General features: G+C 40.0%; 1 protein-coding gene across 3 annotated transcripts in view; it reads right to left on the reverse strand.

Annotated features, from left to right (window-relative positions):
• Window positions 1-24980, reverse strand: part of ZNF438 (zinc finger protein 438) — a 101498-nt gene that overhangs the window by 11823 nt on the left and 64695 nt on the right. For all 3 annotated transcript variants that reach the window (XM_077808271.1, XM_077808268.1, XM_077808270.1), the window contains one exon: window positions 19142-19198. In XM_077808271.1, coding sequence (XP_077664397.1) covers window positions 19142-19169 — 28 coding nt within the window. In that variant the 5' untranslated portion in view covers window positions 19170-19198. The remainder of the gene's footprint in view (window positions 1-19141; window positions 19199-24980) is intronic.

Raw genomic sequence — 24980 nt, forward strand, 5'->3', positions numbered from 1 at the left:
AACTATTTCTGTCTGTGTGTCTTTTTTGTAACTTAAGGTTTTGCCTAGAGGGGTTCTCTATGTTTTTGAATCTAATTACCCTGTAAGATATCTACCATCCTGATTTTACAGGGGGGATTTCTTTATTTCTATTTACTTCTATTTTTTATTAAAAGTCTTCTTGTAAAAAACTGAATGCTTTTTCATTGTTCTCAGATCCAAGGGTTTGGGTCTGTGGTCACCTATTGCAAATTGGTGAGGCTTTTTATCCAACATTTCCCAGGAAAGGGGGGGTGCAAGTGTTGGGAGGATTGTTCATTGTTCTTAAGATCCAAGGGTCTGGGTCTGTAGTCACCTAGGCAAATTGGTGAGGCTTTTTACCAAACCTTGTCCAGGAAGTGGGGTGCAGGGTTTTGGGAAGCATTTTGGGGGGAAAGACGCGTCCAAACAGCTCTTCCCCAGTAACCAGTATTAGTTTGGTGGTGGTAGCGGCCAGTCCAAGGACAACGGGGGGGAATATTTTGTACCTTGGGGAAGTTTTGACCTAAGCTGGTAAGGATAAGCTTAGGAGGGTTTTTCATGCAGGTCCCCACATCTGTACCCTAGAGTTCAGAGTGGGGGAGGAACCTTGACACACCTTAGAGACTAACCAATTTATTTGAGCATGAGCTTTCGTGAGCTACAGCTCACTTCATCAGATGCATACCGTGGAAACTGCAGCAGACTTTATATATACACAGAGAATATGAAACAATACCTCCTCCCACCCCACTGTCCTGCTGGTAATAGCTTATCTAAAGTAATCATCAGGTTAGGCCTAATAACATCAGCCACACTATCAGAGGCTCGTTCACCTGCACATCCACCAATGTGATTTATGCCATCATGTGCCAGCAATGCCCCTCTGCCATGTACATTGGTCAAACTGGACAGTCTCTACGTAAAAGAATAAATGGACACAAATCAGATGTCAAGAATTATAACATTCATAAACCAGTCGGAGAACACTTCAATCTCTCTGGTCACGCAATCACAGACATGAAGGTCGCTATCTTAAAACAAAAAAACTTCAAATCCAGACTCCAGGGAGAAACTGCTGAATTGGAATTCATTTGCAAATTGGATACTATTAATTTAGGCTTAAATAGAGACTGGGAGTGGCTAAGTCATTATGCAAGGTAGCCTATTTCCTCTTGTTTTTTCCTACCCCCCCCCCCCAGATGTTCTGGTTTAACTTGGATTTAAACTTGGAGAGTGGTCAGTTTGGATGAGCTATTACCAGCAGGAGAGTGAGTTTGTGTGTGTATGGGGGTGGGTTTTTGGAGTGGGGTGAGGGAGTGAGAGAACCTGGATTTGTGCAGGAAATGGCCTAACTTGATTATCATGCACATTGTGTAAAGAGTTGTCACTTTGGATGGGCTATCACCAGCAGGAGAGTGAATTTGTGTGGGGGGGATGGAGGGTGAGAAAACCTGGATTTGTGCTGGAAATGGCCTAACCTGATGATTACTTTAGATAAGCTATTACCAGCAGGACAGTGGGGTGGGAGGAGGTATTGTTTCATATTCTCTGTGTATATATAAAGTCTGCTGCAGTTTCCACAGTATGCATCTGATGAAGTGAGCTGTAGCTCACGAAAGCTCATGCTCAAATAAATTGGTTCGTCTCTAAGGTGCCACAAGTTCTCCTTTTCTTTTTTGAATACAGACTAACACGACTGTTACTCTGAAACCTTCCTATTATCTGTCCCTTCCCAGGGCGCCAAGTCCAAATCCCTTACCCAGGAGCCCTCAGGATGTGTCTGTCTTCCTCCCCAGCTTCCCCTTCAGAGCAGAGTTGCCCCCGTTTAAGCTTCCTCTCCAGCTTCCTCTCCAGGTCTGGAGGAGTAAGACTACCTGGGCCCAGTACTGTACCCCTTTGGGCCCAGTGTGGGATGTGCACAGATATGCAGAGGAGACTCAGCTTTATATTTCCCTCTCATCCAACAGCTAGTGTAATTAAGATTCTTATCTAATAATAGAGAGACTGGGGCATCAAATCCTGTTTCAGGTAGACACAGCAGCACACGGGACAGCAGGGGGAGCTAAGGGTAGCCTGTTAGAGAAGAGATGTGACCCACTGCCAGTGGAGCTGCTGCTTCTCTATGGCTTCCTGCCCCCCTTCCCCCAATCATGGGCCATTCTACCTCTTCCAGGTAAAAGGGGGAATGCTGGATGCTCGGTCTCCTCCCGTGGCCGCCTCCCCTTCTTCCTCCTTTTCCATTAGTGCTGGTGGTGGTGGCGGCAACAGGAAGATGGAATGGCAAGGGGCTGGCCAGGAAGATATACAGGTGACACCAGTGGGAACTGTTCATAGGCAGTACTGTGGGTGGAGTTTTTGTGAATACCACCACTTATTATTTTTTGTAATTTAACCAAGGAGTACCTGAAACTTGCTATGTTACGTATGGCAGAAAGCTGCAAGATGTCAAACACTGTTTAGTGATAAATGTTAAGTTTTAATGGCAATAACTGTATTATAGGAGTATTATATAAGAGGTAGTATTATATGAGTAGGTATATGTAGATTGACAGGTAATGCAAAGAGTATAGCTCTCAATGTGTCAGGTGTGACAGTTTTTTTTAATTGCATTTAGTGATAAAGAAAGCATGGCAAGCACTGTGGCCACACAGAGAGGTTCCGAATGAGGGAGAAGTTCTGTGGAGAAAATAATACGTAATTGTGCAAAGGCTGTATCATAATGGATATGCAGTAGGGAGCTGAATTAAATTGTATAAGCAGCCGGGAGCTGAATTAAATTGTATAAGCAGCCCTAATTCTAGCAATTTCTAACTTTCATGTGCTTGATTTTGCAATCTAAATAACATTTTTAACTTTTAAATATATTTGTATTAATAGTTGTGCCTGAAGGTCCTAATCAGGATTGGGGCCTCATTGTACTAAGCACTATAGAAACAGAAGAAAATGCAGTCCTTGCATTGAATTGCTTATAGCTTTAAAAAAATGCCACATAACACACGTAGATTCAATACATAACAGAATATGGATTCAAAACTGTGTGACAGTATGCATGTTGGAGGAAACTATATCAGGTAAAAAGAAAAGGAGGACTCGTGGCACCTTAGAGACTAACAAATTTATTTGAGCATAAGCTTTTGTGAGCTACAGCTCGCTTCATCGGATGCATGTAGCCCACGAAAGCTTATGCTCAAATAAAGTTGTTAGTCTCTAAGGTGCCACAAGTACTCCTTTTCTTTTTGCCGATACAGACTAATACGGCTGCTACTCTGAAACCTGTCATTATATCAGGTAAGGTGCTACAGGGAGTCAGTATTGGAAACCATCATGTTGACTATTCTCATGAAGGAATTAGAGGTAGGATTAAAATCAATACAGAATACACTTGATCCACACCAAAAGCAGAGGCACAGCAAACACACAGGAGGACAGAGTAAAGTGCTAAAGTGATCTGGAGAGATTAGCACAATGGATACATGAGATTAAATAAAATTTAATGCTTATAAACATAATATCCATCTACTTGGAAAAAAGATGCAAACCGATACTAATTGGAAGCGAAGTCGTATAGATAGCAGGAAAAACAGACGTAAGAAATTGCAAGGAATTGTCCTTGAAAAAATAAATCAACATTATATTTTATTCATATGAACTAAACAGACAGATATCTTGTATAAAATTAGGGAGGTGATAATGCTTCTATGGGTAGCTCTGTTACAAATTACCAATATCTAAAATACTGGGTGCTATTCTGGTCCTCAGAGTTTAAGGAGGATATTGAAAAGCTACAGAAAATACAGAGGAAAAACAAATATATAAGAGCTAGATATTATTATTACGTACATGTACAAAGATTAGAAGATAACATACAAGGAAAGAAATCAATTTATACAATATTTAAAAACCCAATGGGGACATGATTGCTGTATATAGACACACTAAAGGAAATAAGATGTGAAAAAAGAGATTATTCACAAAAAGGTAGTACAAGGAGGAAAGGTCTAAAATTAAAAAATAAACTTTTAGACTATCAATTGGCATGTTTTTTGTGAAGTTGGAGAAACTAGGCATTGGGACAGTTTTCTCAGGGTTCAATCATAAGCTCTCTTCCATAACCACACAGAAGAGGAAGGGGATTTAGGACTGCCCTTGCTCTTCTGTATGGGCTATACAGGAGGAGGAGAAAAGAGATCACCACTGTCACTGGGCTGCTTAGGTTCCAGCTCATGCAAATGGGATTTCCCCCATGACACAAGGAGGAAGCACCAGACCGTAATTCTCAGAGTAAATCTGATCCATGACGTGTTACCTCTTACTACATTCGTAATAGAACAATCCTGTCCTGTACCTACCTAGCTACTAGGTAGGACATGAGCGATAATAATGTAGGTCAACATCCAGGATCTGCATGACTCAAGGTGGTCTTTTCTGGCCCTACTATCTATGAATTTTACAGAAGAATATGAGTTTTCGATGTCTGCATGAAATCAAGAAGGCAAAAATACCTCTAAACCACCATAGTCTTAGAAGACATTACAGACTGAGAATAATCAACCCTTATTTCCTTGGTAACTGTTGTCCACTTCAATTAATCAATTAATTCTTTGGAAAATAGTGAACAACAACAAAAATCCCATCTCACAGTAACTACCTAACTGAGTGTATGACTGGACCAATAACAGACAAACATGAAACAAGAGAACGATATTCTTGCTTCACATGAAAATTCAGACTTTAGATCAATAGGGCTTCATATAATTATTTTATTAAAGGTGTCATGATATTCCCAGTTTTTTGTTGACTTCAAAAGAACTAATCATTTCTAAAGGGAAATACAAATGGTTGAAATATAGAAGAAAACTGTTATAACTGAGAGTCGATATTACATGTGTGTCAACACTAGCCAACTATTACATTTTACCAAATCTCCATACCCACTGTGAATACTGTCTTTCCAGCATAAGTTTCTTGTGTTTGATGACACAGCATAGTTTGTTGGACACAATGTTTCTCTTCAGGATTAGCATGCAAAAACCCACCATCTGCAAAAGTTCTTCAGTCACTTATAAACAGGTCCCAAGACAAGAAATACATTAAAGAGACAATATACAGCTTTATCTTCCAGTTAATGCATTAAAAAAGATACAGCTTCCTCCTCTTTGTCATTCTACCTCCACTCAAATAGCACTTTAAAAATTTATATATTAAATGCTAAAGACAAGGTGATAGTTTAATAAGTGACTAATGCTGGTTAATGTGATAGACAGGATGATTTAGTTTCAGTGTTATGGCATGCAGCCAACAATACCAAAACAAAAAAAAAGCTCAAAGAAAATTGAAGTTCCAACAGCTCAAATACAGAGGGCTTGAAGTAAGTGCTGATTTACACTTCACACAAGCCCACTGACATCAGTGGGACTGCACAAGCTAAGTAAATTTAGCACAGAACATCTTGAAAACTGATTCTGATGCAAACTATTACAGGTGAGGCTGATAGCAGTACCTATTAAGGTTGCCCAACAATGACCATTATAAAACCCTGTTTCCATACTTTAATTGTTTGGACGGAAGTTTTTCATGCTAGCTGTTTGACTCATACCGAATTTTTTTGGACATTTTCAGTTGAAATGGTTCAACTTTTTTCAAGAATGAGACTACAGGGAAAATATGTTGTTTTGTCCATGTAAAAACTCCTGGCAACCTTGTCTTTTAAAAAGCTGTATATGACCCCATGTTCTGCAGCAGAGACTTGAAATTTGCAGTGAGGATGAGAGGCTGTTTGTACATGCTCAGTAGACTTCTTAGATTTTCAGTAGCTAAATTTCCTGGAGAATCCATCTGCACTGGGCATTCTTCAGCAAATGGCTAAGCATGACTTGCCCTGCAATTGCACCTGTATGCTGTGAACCATGCCAGGTCCAGGCAACTGAACAGACAGCAAGGAGACTCTCTCTCTCCTGTGCAGAGATCCAAATGCAGATGGGACAAGACCCAGACCTGCAGGAAGAGTCCACTGGGACAGGGAGCTAGGGGAGGGGAGGGTTGGGCAGAAATCATGACTGGAAGCTGGTTAGGATGGTGAGAGGGAAAATGAAACAAGTAGTTTGGGTGGACAAAGACTGCTATGGGAAGCCATTGTGGGGACTGGGACTGGCTGAGCAAAGAGATTACGAGCCAGGTATGGGGCTGGGATTGAAAAAAAGTTGGGTGGACAGAAAAAAAGAAGGGAGACCGATCTGATTGGGACTCAGGGTGAATAACTGGAATTAGCTAGGCAAAAAGGGTAGAGGAGCCAGGGGTGGAGACACTAAGATTTGACAAAGAGACTAAGACATAGATTGGGATTAGGAGCCAGTGGGGCAACTGGATGCCAGTGAGTGGGCGAGAGACAGATCGGGTGATGAGTCATGATGTGGGAGAGGCAACTGGGATTGACTGGGCAAGGAGACTGGGGACAAAGATCTGGGGAAAAACTAGGAATGCCTTAGCTAGGAGATTAAGACTGGACGTAAAGAGAGGTGAGACTAAGACTGACATGAAACACCTAAAGAGTGGAGATTGGGACTGGGTAGGCAAGGAGATGGACTAGGACAAGGTGTGGGAAAGAAACATGACTGGGACAAGGAGAGGTTACAGGGGACGAGGCAGAAGAATTTGTGCCCACCAGAGCAAACTCCCTTCTAAATCTTGAGTCTCACCATTCTTCTTCTGACAACAAACATCTGTGAAACCCAGTGGCTGATGACCCATGTTGATGACAACAGGATGCCATATAATCGAATTTCTGGTTGCTTTTTAAAAAACTTAGGAAATTACACACACAAAAAACTATGTTAAAACAACATTATTAAGGTTGCATTTCAAGCATTTAAAAGCTGGGAAATGCCAGAATTAAGGTGGCCTGTCCAAACTTAATTCAATCCCCTTGTGCATTATGATAGTCTATAATTACATGATCTTATTCTATTTATTTCATAGACCCCAAACTGTAGGATCCTTGCTTCATTTGATGGTAAATCTGCTGTGAATGAGCCAGGGAATTGCACAAGAAAAGGTAGTCTCAACCCGTGGTTCTGCCAGAATTCCTATGTGATTCTGGACAAAGTCACTTAAACCAGACTTTTCACAGGTTGTCATTAATTGTGCATTCTTCATTTTCTGGGTGCCTGACTTGAGAACCTGGGGTCTGATTTGAAGTGCTGAGCACTCTCAACTGCCACTGAGCTCAATGGGAGCTGTGCTTTGCATATATGAAGTGTTATACAGTGCTAAGTACTCTGAAAAATCAGATTCTAGGTATCTCAAATTGGGTACCCAAAATTAGTGGATATTTTTGACAGTAAAAAGATTTCAGAGTTGGAGAAAATGTGTCTTACAGGAGACTTAAAGAGCTTAATCTGTTTAGTTTATCAGAAAGAAGACTGAGAGAATACTTGATTACAATGCAGAAGTATCTTCAAGGGGAGAAAATACCAGGTACTAAAGGACCCTTCATTCTAGCACAAGAACCAACAGCTGGAAGATGAAGGAAGTCAAATTCAAATGAGAAATCAGTGGTAGATTCTGCTTCTCTTGATGTGTTTAAATCAAGACTGGATGCCTTTTTTGGATGATATGCTTTATACATATAAATTATGTTTTAGCAAAACACAGATGTTACTGGGTTTTATACAGAGATAACTAGATAAAATGAAATGGCATGTGATATACGGGCTAGAGTAGGGTACAAAATATGTAGGAATGACAGAGTAGGTCCTGGTGGTGGGGGAGTGGCACTGTATGTGAAAGAAAGCATAGAGTCAAACATAGTAAAAATCTTAAATGAATCAAATTGTACCATAGAATCTCTATGGAGAGAAATTCCATGATTGAATAATAAGACTAGAGCAGTAGGAATATACAACTGACAACTAGACCAGGATAGTGATGGTGATTTTAAAATGCTCAGAGAGATCAGAGAGGCTAGAAAACTCAATAATAATGGAGGATTTAAACTATGCCCATATTGACTGAGTACATGTCACATCAGGATGGGATGCAGAGATAAACTTTCTAGACACCATTTGTGATAAATTAAGGGGGAGGAGAGGTAGCTCCCTTTTATGGGCACCCAGCCAGACAGTTAACTATAAAATCCCTGTTAGTAGCTGTTCTCTACTTGCTTTACCTGTAAAGGGTTAAAAAGTCCATAGGTAAAAGGAAGGGAGTGGGTATCTGACCAAAAAATCCAATGGGAAGGCTAGAACTTTTTGAACTTGGGAAAAAACTTTCCCTTTGTCTGTGTTGTTCTCCTGGAGAGCAGGGACAGGGCTGGAGCTATGCTGTAAAAGCTTGTGCCAGGTATGAAAATCATCAGATCATATCTAGAACTACTCATTTAAAATCCCAGATATGTAAGTAGATCAGGAAATGTCTAGGAAGACGCAATTAGGTTTCTCTCTTTTATTTCTTTATGCCTTGGGGACTTCTCTGTGCTAATCCCAGGCGTTTTTGTTTTGGTTGTAACCTTTAAGATGAACCTCAAGAAGCTATCTTGATGCTTAATCCCTGTAATTGTTTTAAAACCTAGCAAAAAGCCTAAATTCCAAATGTATTTCCTTTCTTTTTGTATTAAATAAAATTTACCTTTTTTTTCAGAATAGGGTTGGATTTTTATGTCCTAAGAGGTCTGTGCACATGTTGTTTAAGTAGCTGGTGGCAACAGCTGATTTCCTTTGTTTTCTCTCTCTCTCTCTCTCTCTCTGAGAGAGAGAGAGAGAGAGAGAGTGTGAGTGAGCGAGCGCTTGAGGGTACCCCACAGGAAGAAATTCCCAAGTGCGCCTTCCTTGGTTCTAAAAAAGAGTTTTTTTAAAATTGGGTGGTGGCGGCAACTATCCATCCAAGGTTAGAGAAAAGCTGTAACCTTGGGAGTTTAATACAAGCCTGGAGTGGCCAGTATTAATTTTTAGAATCCTGTGGGCCTCCACCTTCTGCACTCAAAGTGCCAGAGTGAGGAATCAGCCTTGACACCATTAATGACTTCTTTTTGGAGCAGATAGTCCTGGAACCCACAAGGAGAGGGGCAATTTTTGATTTAGTCCTAAATCAGCATTTCAGCTAGAGCACAGGATCTGGTCCAAGAGGTGAATATACCTGAACTGCTTGGCAATACTAACCATAATACAATTAAATTTAACATCCTTGTGGGGGTGCAGGGGAAATACCAAAGAAGCTCACCACAATAGCATTTAAATTCAGAAAGGAGGACTACACAGAAATGAGAAAGTTGTTGCCAAAGGATATTGTGAAAGTCAAAGCCATAACAAGGTTCCGAAATAAATTTGTTAGTCTCTAAGGTGCCACAAGGACGCCTTGTTGTTTTTGTTGGAAGACAGGATACTAGTCTAGATGGACAATTAGTCTGACCCTGAATGGCTGTTCTTATGTTCTTAGATAATCTAATGGTCCCTTCTCACCTTGAACTCTAGAAAACCTTAATCTCTGTGCCTCAGCTCCCCTTCTCTAAATTGCTGCTAACACCACCTTCTCATCTTGTAGGTGTCAAGAATCAGGGCTTGCAGCAGCGCCAGTCCCTGGGAAACCTAATGAGTGTAGCTAGTCTGTAATAGGCTGCCTGGTTGGCTATACCACCTAACTGGTGGAAAGAATCAGCAGTCCAGCTCTATTAAAATTTATCACATTGCCAGCAGCAATTCAGTGGCTGTGCAAAGCATTTACTCACAGATGCATTTGCTCCTGTGCCTGCTTGTTCCCAGCCCTGCTCCTTGGCCCCAGCCTTGGCCTTGTCTTACCTCATTCCAGGTAACCCAGCTCTGCACCTTGGCTCTGACTTCTGGCCTCTGACTCCAGCTCTGACCCCGACTCAGACTTCTGACTGTGGCTCTGCATATGGCCTCTGTCCCTGGGCTCCTATTCCTGGCTACCAACTCCTGTCTAACCACTAGACACGACTGTCTACGTCCCAGTCTCTGACAATAGGAATGTTGTGTAAACAAATTCATTAATATTTGTGAAGCACTCATACTAAAGTGATGAAGGCCATAAAAAAGCCCATTTGGAAATTAGTCTGAAGTATGAATAGTCTTCAGTAAATAAGGCATGAGACCACACAAAGAACAATGAGGAAAGCTGCTCATTAAGTGAGCACCACCTATTCTGAGCACTGAATGAGGCAGCACTCCTGTGAGGAAAAAAAAATAGTAAAGCATACATCCTGCATATGTATGGAGTGAATTAAGATTGCTCAGGTAACCTTAGTTCTGGTATTTCCTAACTTATGAGTTCTTAACTTTGCAACCTTAATAATGTTCTTTTAACATAGGGGTTCTTTTTGTTTGTGTGTATGTAATTCAACAAAGGTTTGAAAAATAAACTGAGCACAACATTTAAACTATTGTTATAATACAGGGATAAAGAACAAAGATGTGTCATTAGCACAGAATCTCCAGGGTGCAGAAGTACACATATGTACAGAAAACAGCACACACTCAGAGTCACAGAGGGAACAAGCTTTAAATAATTTGTTAGAATTCTACAAGTCAAAATGAAAGTCCTTTTAGAGTTACACGTTATCTCTGATTTAAGCATCAAGGTGCTCTCCAGGCTGAGGTATTTTTAAGCTGCTCAATATTTTTACCACTGAGAATAGCAAGGGCTGCCCCCAGTTTAAATCTTAATGAGGTAGCTTAATTTTCCCCCCCATAAAGGAGTGGAGTGATAGTGACTTACAAGGAATGATATGACAATGGCAAACTTCCTGGATCCCCTAAGTATTCATTTCCATACCTTTCTTCTTAATGGGTAGAACGTTGAAAAGAAAATGTATTTTTTATGTAGTAACTGGACTCCATTGAAACACACTTTCAACCTTAACTATTTTTATGGAAATGTTTAGGTTGGGAATAAATTAAATCTATTTTTGGCATAATCGATTTATGGAAGTCACTTTGGAGGGGTAACTCATAGTATCGTCCAGCACCACTTGAGTACTTTGGGCAAGTTTCTCCTATTTCCTGTCCAACCCAGTTCCTTTTCCATGACATATAGCCTCCTTGCATGCCAAGCAGATCTCAGCATATTACATGAGCCACAAAATTCATGCCCAAGTTAATTTACACATGAAAAGTATAAAAAAGGTGAATTCTCAATTAAGGCCAACCCTGCCTTTCTTGTTACCTTCCTCTTTTATTAGAAAGTGCCCAATGGATTCTGTTCCCTATTTGCAGTTTCTTTCTCCAGGCAAAGACTCCTTCTGACAATCCCAAGTTATCCAGCCCCCAAAATCTCCAGAGCTTTGCTATCAGAGAAAGACTGGCCAAGGACAGAATCTTTTGCCAAAAGTTAACACATCAAGTGTGGATAAACATTCATAAGATCTTTCTGTCATATTGTTATAATCAAAAATAATGAACCCAAGCCATCATTCTGACTGTGTCCCTTGGAGAAACAAAGCCTCGCACTAGATTTTAAATGTCTAAATGCTTTGTATTTGATCTGAAAATTCATATCTGTGTATTGTTCAAACTCAAATCTTTTAAAAATACATTAAGTGCTACATCTTGGGGGACTTATTAATTGCCAACAGTTTGGATGAACATTTTGGGGGTCTGGCATAAAAAAATAAACATTAAAATATTGCACCACATATTAGCAAATCAAAACTTTAAAACAACACATTTTATACATATATAAAATAGGCAAATGAATTAGAGTAAAATTTGGTCATCTTAAAAAAAAGCTATCTTTGAGCTACTGTATAGAGAAGTCTGGAGTCCCTGACAAGAAAAATTAGTTCCTTCTCTAAAATACCTTTGCTTCTAAGAATGGAGGGATCCATTGCCTGGACTTCATTGCTGGGAGAGTGCTACTCATGTCACAGCAACAGAAAGAACGTGGAATGTACTTTTGGAGTGAGGGGACAGCAGAGTGGATTTCCTCCCCATCCCTACTGGATTACAACAACAGTCCTAAGCCCCACTGAAGATTTCCAAAGCTGAAAATTACATAAACTTAGTAGAAATGCTGATAACATTATAGATAACACGAGTAATAAAAAAGAAAGCTGTAACTTGTACAAACTTAATTTTACCAAAACCATTCTTATGTACAGGGAAAGCGTTCGGACAGCGATGTTACATTATGATAAACTATAGAAAAATTAACTTATTTTTCTAATAGAAGTTCAAAAAGTAGAGGGCCTATAGAACCAGGTAAAAGTATCACTGGGAGTTTTAGTAGAGGTTTCTCTTGCCTGGTATCTTGATTATTTACCCAGAAGCCAGAAGCCCAAATCTAGAAATTTGAGGTTGGGTTTTTAAACAACCATTTGCAGTGGATTAAAGAAAAGGTATAAGGCCCCAAATCCTCTTGTATCATTTGGTCATAGACAATTTTGAGATATAAAAAGAAAGAGTTCCCTTTTGTTGAAGGCTCCGCCTCTCACACTCTAAACTATTAATTTCAAATCTCTAATGGTTAAAATAATTGAGAAGTTTCAGACGAAATTTAAATGCCTTCAAATCAACTGCTGAAAACCATGCAAGAGTGCAAGATACAAAATGCCTAATTATTAATATCATTGTCATCTGTATCAGCTTGGGAAATCAGTCTGTGACCAATAAGATATCAACATACAGCAGTGGTTGCCAAACTTTAACAGCCCCAAAACCCCTTTCACAAAATTGTGAAATCTTGTGAACCCCCTCCTAAAAATGAATATTTCCAGGGACTGAAGTTTAAATTTCTTCCGCACTCCGCAGGGCTCCTGCTACTGGACCCTGTTGACCATCCTGGTCAATTGAGCTCGGGCTGCAGGTCCCGCTGACCGCCGGGGCTCGGGCTGCCAGCTCCAACTGCCCAGCCCCGATCTCCCTGGGGCTTGGGCTACCAGCCCCGCACAGTGCACTGGGATTCAGGCTGCTGGCTCCTCCACTCACGGGAGGGGGGAGGGCTCGGGCTGCCAGCCCAAACTGCCCGGCCCCGCTCTCCCTGGGGCTGGGGCTACCAGCCCTGCACAGCGCACTGGGATTCAGGCTGCTGGCTCCTCCACTCATGGGAGGGGGAAGGGCTCGGGCTGCCAACCCAAACTGCCCGGCCCCGCTTTCCCTGGGGCTCGGGCTGTCTATCCTGCAACTGGGTCCCACCTGCTGCCTCCAATGCCCGGGTTCCTCTGGCCGCCATTAGTGAAATTTTTCTGATGAACCCCCTGTAACATTCTGCGAACCCCAGTTTGGGTACCACTGACATACAGCTATTCTGCCCTTATTTTTCATACCACTCTGACAATAAGAGAGCCAGGAGAAAACTAGAAATGTTCAATTCAAATCATGAACTGGAGCTGGTGTCTATCTTCCACATCCAGAAATACTGATATCATAGGAAAAATATTGGCATTTTCCTGTTTAAAAACAAACAGTGTACCTGAGGGAGAAACTGTTTGGTGGACACATTATCAAAGATATATAGCTCAGCTTCCACATCCCTCTGCCAACCTTAAAGTTAGTCTTACCCTGAGAATATGCTGTTTCAATACATGGGCCCCAACTGTGCAGGAAGGGAATGATTGTGATAGCATTACAATTCAATTTTTTTATCTTGAGTCCTCTTGCTTCTGTTCAGTTGTCACACGATGCAGAAGGTGATCCCTGGGGACTCGTGAAGTAAAGCTTCAAAAGCAAAACTGCTTTGGAGGGACTATCAAAAGTTCTAATTGTTCAGAAGAACTAACTTAATGAATGGAGGTGCAGCACTGGCCACGGAATTCATACAAGCATGGCACCAACATGAATGTGAACGAGACACACTGGAAGATGGCTATTGAGCAGAACATTTGAAAGAAAAGGTTGAAACTGAATGTTAAAATTTTCTCTTCTGGAAGAGCTGCCAGTTGAGATTTCTTAAAATGAGTTCCAAGAGGGATAAGACCCCAACTAGCAGTTCATTCCTTGTGAAGCAGATGTAAAAAAAAAAAAAAAAAAAAAAAAAAAGGACTATCAAGGTAACATCAACTTGGACAACATTCTGGAAGTATAAGATATACTGAATAATGTGGTAATTAATAGACAATGCTCCCCCTGAACTGCAGGAAATGATAGTGACCAGGTCTGAGGGATAAATGAAGGTAGAATTCTTGAAAACTGTGGAGCAAGAAAAGGTCAAGTGGCACCGTTTCATGAATAAGTCATGGAATGTTTTCTGTGCTGAATCTTGCTTCCCTTTAAAATAAGCTGAGGATAAAATTTTTTGTCTTTGTATTGACTAAAAAGACCCCCCAAAATACACACAGATGATACTTCAAGTGTAGTAGGGGGATAAGGTCTCTTAACTCCAAAATATATTTTTAACACAGAAGCACTGGAATAGACAATAGAATGAAGACAATTGGGAAAATATCTTGACATTTTATGAAGTACATCCTTTTATATGACATTTAAAACCCTTCTGTCTAAAGTGGAACCAGTTCAGAGGAGAACAGAAAATGTTTAATTTACCAGTTAGGCTTAAAGCCTCCTGCAGCAGCAAATATACATTGTATGGTGTTATTTGAGTTGCTGAAAAAGTATGTGTTGACTTCCATATTGCAAACCTGGAAAAATGCTTTCTGGTTCCAGATAAACAAGAGAGCTGTAAGATTGACTGTTGAGACTTGGCCTGAAAAATGTTGGTAATTTTCCTGTTGTTCTTGTACAGTGGTTCATCATCCCTGATGGAAGGACTAGACTCCAAAACAGACTGCTAAATCTGGACGATTTGGGGGAGAACCTTTTCTTAGGGTTTTTGTAAATAAACTCATTTCCACTGAACATGGCCTAGGTGATTTAACTTCTGAATGTGGTAACTGCATCTAGGATTTTTATACTTCTCTTTGATCTATTCCCTTCCCCTTTCTTCTTTTATGATGAGCAATTTATTTACAGTAAAAACATATAGTTCTGGCTGAGATTATAAAAGACACTGACACCTATAGCCAATTTGGCTGTGACACAAAAAAATAAAGTTCAAAGAAGCTTCACTGTATTCTATATAGGCATGTCATTTTCCTTTCCAAACAAAGACCTTCAGAGCATCTGCACCATATATTAGAATTAAAATCTCTCTGGAATGATTGTGGTTCTGGTTAAGAGAAATCTGAAGTTTTCAGAACATATGAAAGTTCCCACTTTCTGTTGAATGTGAACTTGGCTGGGTCTCTCTGGCACATGTACTGAAGGACCCAGTAGAAAAGAAATCAGACTACAGCATCTCCATGTTTACCTCTTCCTGCATGATTCCACCTATTTGGAAGGTTTGCTGACATTGGTAGACCAGTGGAAGTTGCCAGACCAACAGGCTGTGGCTGCTCTAGGATACACTTTGAGAAAGATGCATACATACTGTGGTGATAAGTGCTAATTTACCATACAACATATAAGATCTAGCTAAATCTACAGGAACCAGTAGGAATGCAGAGTCAGCAGGCAGCCTTGTCAAGCTGCCCTAAGCAGAGAGGTCAAAAATTTATTTATTTTGAGTACCCAACAGTTTGTGACAGGATATTCTCTCACTCCCAGCACATTGTTTTGGACAGCAGTGAGTTTGAAGCTGATCTCTCTCAGACAAAGCAACTGAACTGTGGTCAGAATACTATGCTGCAGCAGTCCAGCAGGGGGAGTCTGAACTAAAATAAAGCTCCTATTTAAGCTCCCTTTGTTGGTGTGAAATGGGCTGTCCTAGCTCAGCAATGAAGTCCAGACCAATGCTCATTAATGAAAAGAATGGGTTTATAATCAATGTGCCATCTCAACTAAGTACAGCAGTGCAAGCGGACGATCCTACAATATGCCAGAAACAAGTGAAATTCTAAACTACAAGTCTAGTAACTTTGTAATGCTGTGTTTTTAGTGAGAAATACGATCTACCTTGAACAATTTATGACAAATCATACATTACTTTCAAACATTTTAATTAATTTATCTCTTTCAAAATGTTTGTTAATATTCGATCTTTGCATATTTGAAACTTTTCCAAATCAATCAATATATTTTGCATAACTTTGAGTGCATATATTAATATTTTAAAGCATGACAGTCAAACTTGCCTATTAAAAGTAAAAGTAATCTATTTTGCATCATTTTTAAATAAACTGGAAATATAGTGCTGAAGTGGGACATTTTTGTAGTGTTTATGGTTTTTGTGCCAATACACTTAACGTGAAAAACAATGTGCTTTGTTTTATGAAAAGCATTAGTATGTTTATATGGATTTCTATTCTTATTTGTGGTAGATATTTGAAAACAAAATAGAGCTGTCTGACCAACACTCAAGAAATCTTTGTCAAACTTTCCTGCTTTCATCATTGCTCAGCTCATCACACAAGCCATCTGCATAAATAAAGATGTAAGCATCTGTTATATGGCAAGTGGTCTCAAGGGCAGATGTTTTTATCCTTGCATTCATGTCACTGGGCTTGGATACATTATTTGAACAGATGTACACAATCTGCAAGTGATGTGTCCCACAGTGAAACATCTCCAACTGCTTTCTCTCAAAGTACATAAATGCTATTTGCACCTGCATTTATACTAATGATATAAAGGCAGTGGGGGTTCTGAGAAAGTGCTATGAAATACATGTACATGGTTAATTGAAATTTGAGAGCTTCAAGCGCCAAATGACTGTACTGACATTGATATACACGGAACTAAATTGTATAAATTATTTTTTTTTAACATGAATGAATTGATAAGGCCATGCCCAGCAGGAAACCTGTGATTCCAGTTTACCATTAGAAAGATTTTATTCATGGTATATTATAAAAATAATAGAAAAACATATCATAATACATTCCTGGATCTACCTGACCTGTTTCATGTTGTAAGACCAGTTCATATTAGCCTTGTTTTGAGGACAAGATTTATAAATCACATGTTTCCCATCTGAAGATTTGTTAGCCCTCCAACAGGCTGATAATCCACAATGGTAATTTGCATGGCTATTAAGCATTAGAAAAATCTCAGTTTCCAAAGTTAAGGGGACAAATAATACGCTTGCAAGTGAAATTCTGTGCATAATGTAAGATCAAAATATATTATGGTTTAACAATTTACTAGCCTATGATGTTTCAGTATGCTAGATTTAGATTTTTTCCTCGAAGTTTAAATATTTACCACAAAGACAATTCCTTTGTCACATGAGCAAACTCTCTTTGAAAAGTTCTGTTCATAAAAGAGTGTTTTCCTGACTAGTATATATGTGCCCGGCAGGAATACGTATCAAATGACAGTAGTAATACTGGTATTATATAACAAACGTAGGAGTGAGGGGTTTCAGTAGTCAGTCAAGGAACTTGTGCTAACAGTTACGGCTGTGACTTTCTACAGTTGAAAAATAATGGGCACTTTCAATGAGTAAATTTATAGGCTGATAAAACAATAGTATATTGTGTGTGTAATTGACTGAGAGGTTCCACTTCCAATATCATTTGTTTTCTCACCACTTATTCAAAATAAATGTATCTGCTTATCATTGCACATAAATCATTATGAACTGTTAATGTAATCATAGAATTCTCACAGTGCAACAGCATGTTTAAGAAACAAATCTGATATTTGACTAAAAAGGACAAAATGCTTTTGATGGCAAAACACAATATGTCACACCAAGACTAATAAATTTTTAGAATATTACAGTTTCACACTGATGTAACTTTAGTCAGAGTCCTGTCAGCATTTCCACCATAATCCTTCATTTCCGAGTTTTATACCTAGGCTGTTATAATTCACTCTGGGCTGAAACATGGCACACACCATAAGCCTGGGATGAATTTTTCTTTTAAAAACAATTTTAAAAAATGGTTCTGCAGTTTCCATGTATTAAAAAAATAGCAGCTTTACCAGTTTACGTTTTTTTCCTATTACTCAAAAATGTATTTAATATAAAACACTATATGGATTTGAGCATATTGGAAATCACTTTTTATTATTTTAAAAAAATATAGCAAAGACTTTTCAGTTTAAGGACCAAGAGCACATGCAAAAGAGATGGATTTATTCAACAATAAAATATATCACCAAAGGAATAATAGTTCCATCAGGCCTAGGATGTGCCAATGAAGAGGAATTTACAGGACAAATCATAATGGCTTCTTCACAACTTTTACAGCATTGCATAAAATATTCACTCTTTTAAAAATGTCAAAATACAAACATGACAGTAAGAGCTCTAGACTTCCAGTTAAATAAGAAAAATATTTGTTTTAAGATTAGCATGAACAGTACAACGAATATTTAACAAGTCGCATCTAAATCATTGCAGATTGTTACGGCCTACGACACTTCTCTCAGGTTTTAAAACTACTGTTAACAAGAATGAAATTCACAAGTTAAAAACAATCTTTAAATGTTAGTTTTATGACCATATTTACATAGAAAAGGAACTGACGTTTAAGATGAAAATGCATTCAAAATTCTCAGTATAGTGAAGATGCATTACAGCACATATATATACCTACCAATATTGGGGGAGACAAAATGGACACATTTTTTAGCCCTACTAAAATACAAATTGACAAGAAAAGACTTTTGAAGGGACAAAGTAGAAATACAACAAAATAAATACAGGGACTGTTCCTCCTAAGTGCAACAATAGGCACACACAGTAACACCAAGCATTGATCTCAACATACTTGAATACAAGTTTACATTTTCTTGTTTGTACTAGTTATATCTAGTAACTTTAAAATTACTATACTAGTTAATAGTGTGGAGAAGATTTTGTAAATTTTTTCTTTCCAAATTCCACTATAAAAGTTCAAAGAAAAAAAAATTCTAATAAGTGTAATAATCTTCAAATAATGTAGAACAAAAGATCAGAATTATTTTCATAGTACAGGAAAGTACAGTATTCAGCCTTGTGAACAAGCAGTTATTAGCTTCCATTTTCCATCATGGATAGTGAATGTATATAAAGTACATCTACCAATTCTCTTCAATAACAAAAAAATCCAAACTATTCCAGTTGTAATCATGATTCTAGTACATATGCACAAAATAAAGGTAGAAATAATCTAAATCTGAGCTCATTTTGGTGTAGTTCTACTAATTTTCCACCACATTCCAAATCACAAAACTATAGTTTCTCATAAACTTGTTTAGAACGTATACTGTACCTTCAGAAAGATTTAAAGGGTTCTGCATTGTGCCCTCTGACAGTCACAGTAACTTTCCTTAAGAGGAGAAACAAATACAGGTATTTAAAATTCTTGATGCCATTTCTCAGATTCTTTTAAAAAAAAAAAGCATCAGTACAACCCACTCAAATATAAGATTACGAACAGATTTACAAAAAGTCATTTCTTTTTAGGAGGACCACTTGTCTATCTTTCTTAAATTCTTGTTTATAAATGCAAGGGTCAACAGAATTAGCCAAAATGCAGGCTATTTAGTTCTGAATGTAAAAGTCAAGTTATTTTTTCTCCATACCCTTCATCTTACCAAACCTAACTACTTGTACAGGTAAGTAGATACATGAATGAACTTTCACAGGATACCTTTCATCTTGAGAGCTATGAAAGCATTTTGTAAACACTGTAAAAACCAGCTGCCACTTTAAGCACAACTATCTTTAATGCCAATGAAGCTGACACTGTGTTCCAGAATGTAACAAAAAAGCCTCACTGTGATTTTTCTTGCTAGTAATTTTCCAAAAATTTCAAGGCTTAAGGAATCAAAGCACTACGCATCTACATAAAGAAGTAGCTATACAAAGCAAAATAAATCATCAGTAAATCATACCACAGTATACATTAAGGGCATGACCCAAAGCCCATCGAAGCAAATTGAAAGCATTCCATTTTTTCAGAAGACTTTGGACCAGGCTCTAAAGAACTAATATAATATGATTTATACATTACTTTTACTGCTTATTTTTCTGTTAATATTTTAAATGGAGAGATTGCTATTTTAACTTAATTTGGTGCTTGCAAGAAGTGCCAGAGTAACAACTCTGGAAGCTGATGTCTTCTGTATAACAGTAACAACAGTGAAAGCTTCCTTACATTTCCCAGTCGTTATGCCCCAATCTTGACCTGCAGGAGCTACCTCTAGAAATGATAGTTCAGTGTTATGGCCCATTTAGTCACTTACTTCTCTAGTGAGACTTTCAACAAGGGTGCCAAGTGTAGTATTATACTTAATACTTATATAGCATGTAAACACCCGTGTATTAGGCAGAGATACCGTCAAAAATTTGCATAAGGCCACTGAACAGTACTGAAGAGTGTTGACCCCAGTCCTGATTTATGTGTGACTGTCCAAGTTTCTGATGGGACTCTACTGAAAAGTTTTCATAGAATCATAGAATATCAGGGTTGGAAGGGACCTCAGCAGGTCATCTAGTCCAACCCACTGCTCAAAGCAGGACCAACACCCAACTAAATCATCCCAGCCAGGGCTTTGTCAAGCCTGACCTTAAAAACTTCTAAGGAAGGAGATTCCACCAACTCCCTAGGTAACGCATTCCAGTGTTTCACCACCCTCCTAATGAAAAAGTTTTTCCTAATATCCAACCTAAACCTCCCCCACTGCAACTTGAGACCATTACTCCTTGTTCTGTCATCTGCTACCACTGAGAACAGTCTAGATCCATCCTCTTTGGAACCCCCTTTCAGGTAGTTGAAAGCAGCTATCAAATCCCCCCTCATTCTTCTCTTCCGTAGACTAAACATCCCCAGTTCCCTCAGCCTCTCCTCATAACTCATGTGTTCCAGTCCCCTAATCATTTTTGTTGCCCTTCGCTGGACATTTTCCAGTTTTTCCACATCCTTCGTGAAGTGTGGGGCCCAAAACTGGACACAGTACTCCAGATGAAGCCTCACGAGTGTCGAATAGAGGGGAAGGATCACGTCCCTCGATCTGCTGCAATGCCACTACTTATACAGCCCAAAATGCCATTGGCCTTCTTGGCAACAAGGGCACATATCCAGCTCATATCCAGCTTCTCGTCCACTGTAACCCCTAGGTCCTTTACTGCAGAACTGCTGCCTAGCCATTCGGTCCCTAGTCTGTAGCGGTGCATTGGATTCTTCTGTCCTAAGTGCACTTGTCCTGGTTGAACCTCATCAGATTTCTTTTGGCCCAATCCTCCAATTTGTCTAGGTCCCTCTGTATCCTATCCCTACCCTCCAGCGTATCTACCTCTCCTCCCAGTTTAGTGTCATCTGCAAATTTGCTCAGGATGCAATCCACACAATCCTCCAGATCATTTATGAAGATATTGAACAAAACCGGCCCCAGGACCAACCCTTGGGACACTCCACTTGATACCGGCTGCCAACTAGACATGGAGCCATTGATCACTACCCGTTGAGCCCGACAATCTAGCCAGCTTTCTATCCACCTTATAGTTCATTCATCCAGCCCATACTTCTTTAACTTGCTGGCAAGAATACTGTGGGAGACAGTGTCAAAAGCTTTGCTAAAGTCAAGGAACAACACGTTCACTGCTTTCCCTTCAACCACAGAACCAGTTATCTCATCATAGAAGAAAATTAGATTAGTCAGGCATGACTTGCCCTTGGTGAATCCATGCTGACTGTTCCTGATCACTTTCCTCCCCTCTAAGTGCTTCATAGGTGAGGCTGACTGGCCTGTAGTTCCCAGGATCCTCCTCCTTCCCTTTTTTAAAGATGGGCACTACATTAGCCTTTTTCCAGTCCTCCGGGACTTCCCGCGATCACCATGAGTTTTCAAAGATAATGGCCAATGGCTCTGTGATCACATCCGCCAACTCCAACCAACTCACTGTCATACAATGGTGATATCGCATCACAATGCAAATGTAACTGCATCACAAAAATGCCAACAAGTTATGATGCCATATGTTTATCCTGAAGGATAAACACTTAACAGTATGCGAATCCTGCTTAGATGCTGGTCACTTTTGGTTATTAACTTCCTGTGGCCTACAGTAAGTGTAAAAAGCTTTGAATCTCGTTACCCTGCTCATCCTCTGAGCTATCCAACTCCCCCAGAGACATCAAACTCTGTGGTTATGCATATATTCAGTCTTCAATTTTATTTTCAAAGTGCATTTGTTTTGGTTAAGTCTTCATACATAGAACCAAGTTCGCATTCATGCTCTTAAGGTTTTTAATTTAGTAAAATACAAAGTGGCTCTTAGTCAAATTGTCAGGAGCACTCCTAGCATGGGTAGTCAACGTTGTTGACCTCCTTCTCCTCTGCAACAGATGTTTCCAAGTGCACTTGGGAGACCGTTAGCACACAAAAGAGAGAAAACAATGGTGTGCCCCCAAGGCTCTCTGCTGGCACTGACACTTTGCAATCTATACACTAACAAATTCCCACTTACCCAGTACTGTAAGTTCACGTACGCAGATGACATTTGCTTAAGCATTCAAGCACGGTCAACCCCAGAACTTGAAGACACCCTAAATGCTGACTTGACTAAAATGTCTGAATACTGTAATTGATAGCATTTACAACTAACTGTAACCAAGACAGTTTTGAGTGTGTTCCATCTTAACACCAGAGCAGTCCAAGAACTGAGTATCTTTCTCAATGGACATCACTTGAAACACAAATCCCACCCAGTCTATCTCCGAATAACCCTAGATAGATATCTCACATATCTTAACTACCAGAGAAAAACTGAGGCTCAGGTGAGATTGTGTAACAACCTCCCAAGCAAATTTGCCAGCATTTAATGGGCAGCAAATGCTCAAATTCTCTGATCAGCCTCTCCTCTGATGTCGTCTATTATTCTGCAGGAGAATACTGTGCTCCATTTATCACGCATCAAGTTGGCTGACACACAACTACACTCACCCAACCTCATTGTAAATGGGACAGATCAGCCCACACCAGTACCATCACTTTCTATGTTAAGCAACATCATTCCTTCACACACTTGTTGTGAGGTTGCTACAGCCAGAATATTGAGAAGATCAGCGCAAACCCAAGCCTACCACTATACACAGATCACTTTGACCACCCAAAAGTGTACCTATTGTGGCTGTGACAGTCTATACCTGGGGGAGCATCCTGGAAACCCCATATTTCTCATTTGTATATAGTCATGATCTTACATATAAAGCATGCCTTGTAAGGTATCAGGGGAAAGGTTATGATCTGCTGAAAGTCATTTCTCTATCCATATATGTATATCTTTACTGCATATGAAGTTATGAGAATTGTGTTATATGGTTGTCACTAAAACATGCTGTAAATTGAGGAATCAACCAGATATTAGCTCCAGAGGGGCAACAGCAAGGAAAGTAACCAACACCCAGGTGGGGTTTCAAACAACCCACCAACAAGCATTGTCTAGCAAGGGACCTACAATTCAATGACTCACCTGCATGAGGCCACACCACAGGAATTGCTCAACCTTGCCTGGAGACTCAGCAATGCCCCCAGACATGCCTGGACTTGTGTTTTCCAAGCACATGGACTGAGGGTATAAAACAGACAGAGTGGACACATACGGGGCCCTTTTCCTGCTCCCACCTATGCTGCAAGCAACGAAGACACTGAGAAAACGACAAGATTCCAACAGAGGAGATTGGCCCAGGTTTAAGGAACAAACCTGTATACGTAGGACTACAATATCCAGTGGGGTGAGAAAACCACTTAATCTAGATGTTGCCCAGTCTAATAGGGTTGAGTGTTTAGACTGCGTGCTTATATTTCATTTCTTTTGGTACCTAACTCTGACTTTTGCCTATCACTTAATATCACTTAAAATCTACTTTTATAGTCAAGAAATTTGTTTAACTGTTTATCTTTACCAGTGAGTTTGTGTGAAGTATGGGGCAAATCTGCTCAGGTTTTGCAAAGACTGGTGTATGTCTTCTTTCCATTGTTGAAGCGGTGAACCAATTAATAAATTTGCACTGCCCATCTTGATCAGTGCAAGACAGTATATTCCTGAGGTACAGTGCTGGGAGGGATTTGGCTCTGGTGCCTTTGTCTGTTAGATTCATCAGTGGCTCTGGAAGCATGCATGCAATATAGCTGGGTGTGGGGCTCCACATGCTGTTGTGCTGAGTGATCACAGCTCCTAGAGGGGTTTGCTGCTGGTCACTAGCAGGGAATTGTGAGACACAGCCCAGGCTGGAGATAGTTAAGGGGGCACAGTGGTCCCACTGTTCCAGGCTGCACTCCGGGGGGATCCCATCACAGTGGCCCACTTGCCCAGCCCAGATTTCTCTGCAACGTCGAAGCGGTGTGAAGAATGGTCTGCAGCTGACATCAGAAACCAGTCTCTTATAACTGATCCAACCATGCATGCACCCAGCTTTGATTTGCCACACATCTCATGGACCCTTCTGAACTGATTTTTAAGCTGCTAGGGGTCAATTAGCAACTAGCCTTCACACCTGAGGCCAACGAGAGGATTGCACATGCAGCTCTGGCCAAAAACAGTCAATGTCACATGTTACTGACAACTGCGCTCTGACCACATTTGATGGTGATCTGAAGGATCAGCACTTTGCTGATGAGGCTTGCAAATGGGCTTGGCAAACTCTGTATCTGACAAGAATGGCTTTGCCTAAGAGCCATAGAGGAGATACCTCAGAAGTACAAGGGAAGAGGTTTCTTCTCCCAATATTTCTGTATCCTGAAGAAGGGTGGTTTTTGACTTATCCTAAAGATGAGGAGACTGAGCAAATACTGTCTCATGTTCAGGATGGTAATGCTTGCCTCTATCATTCCATGTCTGCAGGCTCAAGACTTGTTCATGATTCTCAACTTCCAGGACACATACTTCCATATCACCATCCAGCTGGTCCACAGGAGGTACCTGAGATTCACCGTGGGACCAATCACTATCAGTATTGCCTGATGGTAACCTGTTAGTTACATTATAGTTAAGGATATGATTCTGTTATGGAGGCCACAAATTCCATAACTTTCTGGGACCTCTGGGATTTCTTCTGGGGCAGGGCTGGAGCAGCTGTCAGCCCCAGGGCCACTAGAGCAACGGCT

The sequence above is a fragment of the Eretmochelys imbricata genome, chromosome 2 (assembly GCF_965152235.1).
Source record: "Eretmochelys imbricata isolate rEreImb1 chromosome 2, rEreImb1.hap1, whole genome shotgun sequence".
Lineage (NCBI taxonomy): Eukaryota > Metazoa > Chordata > Testudines > Cheloniidae > Eretmochelys > Eretmochelys imbricata.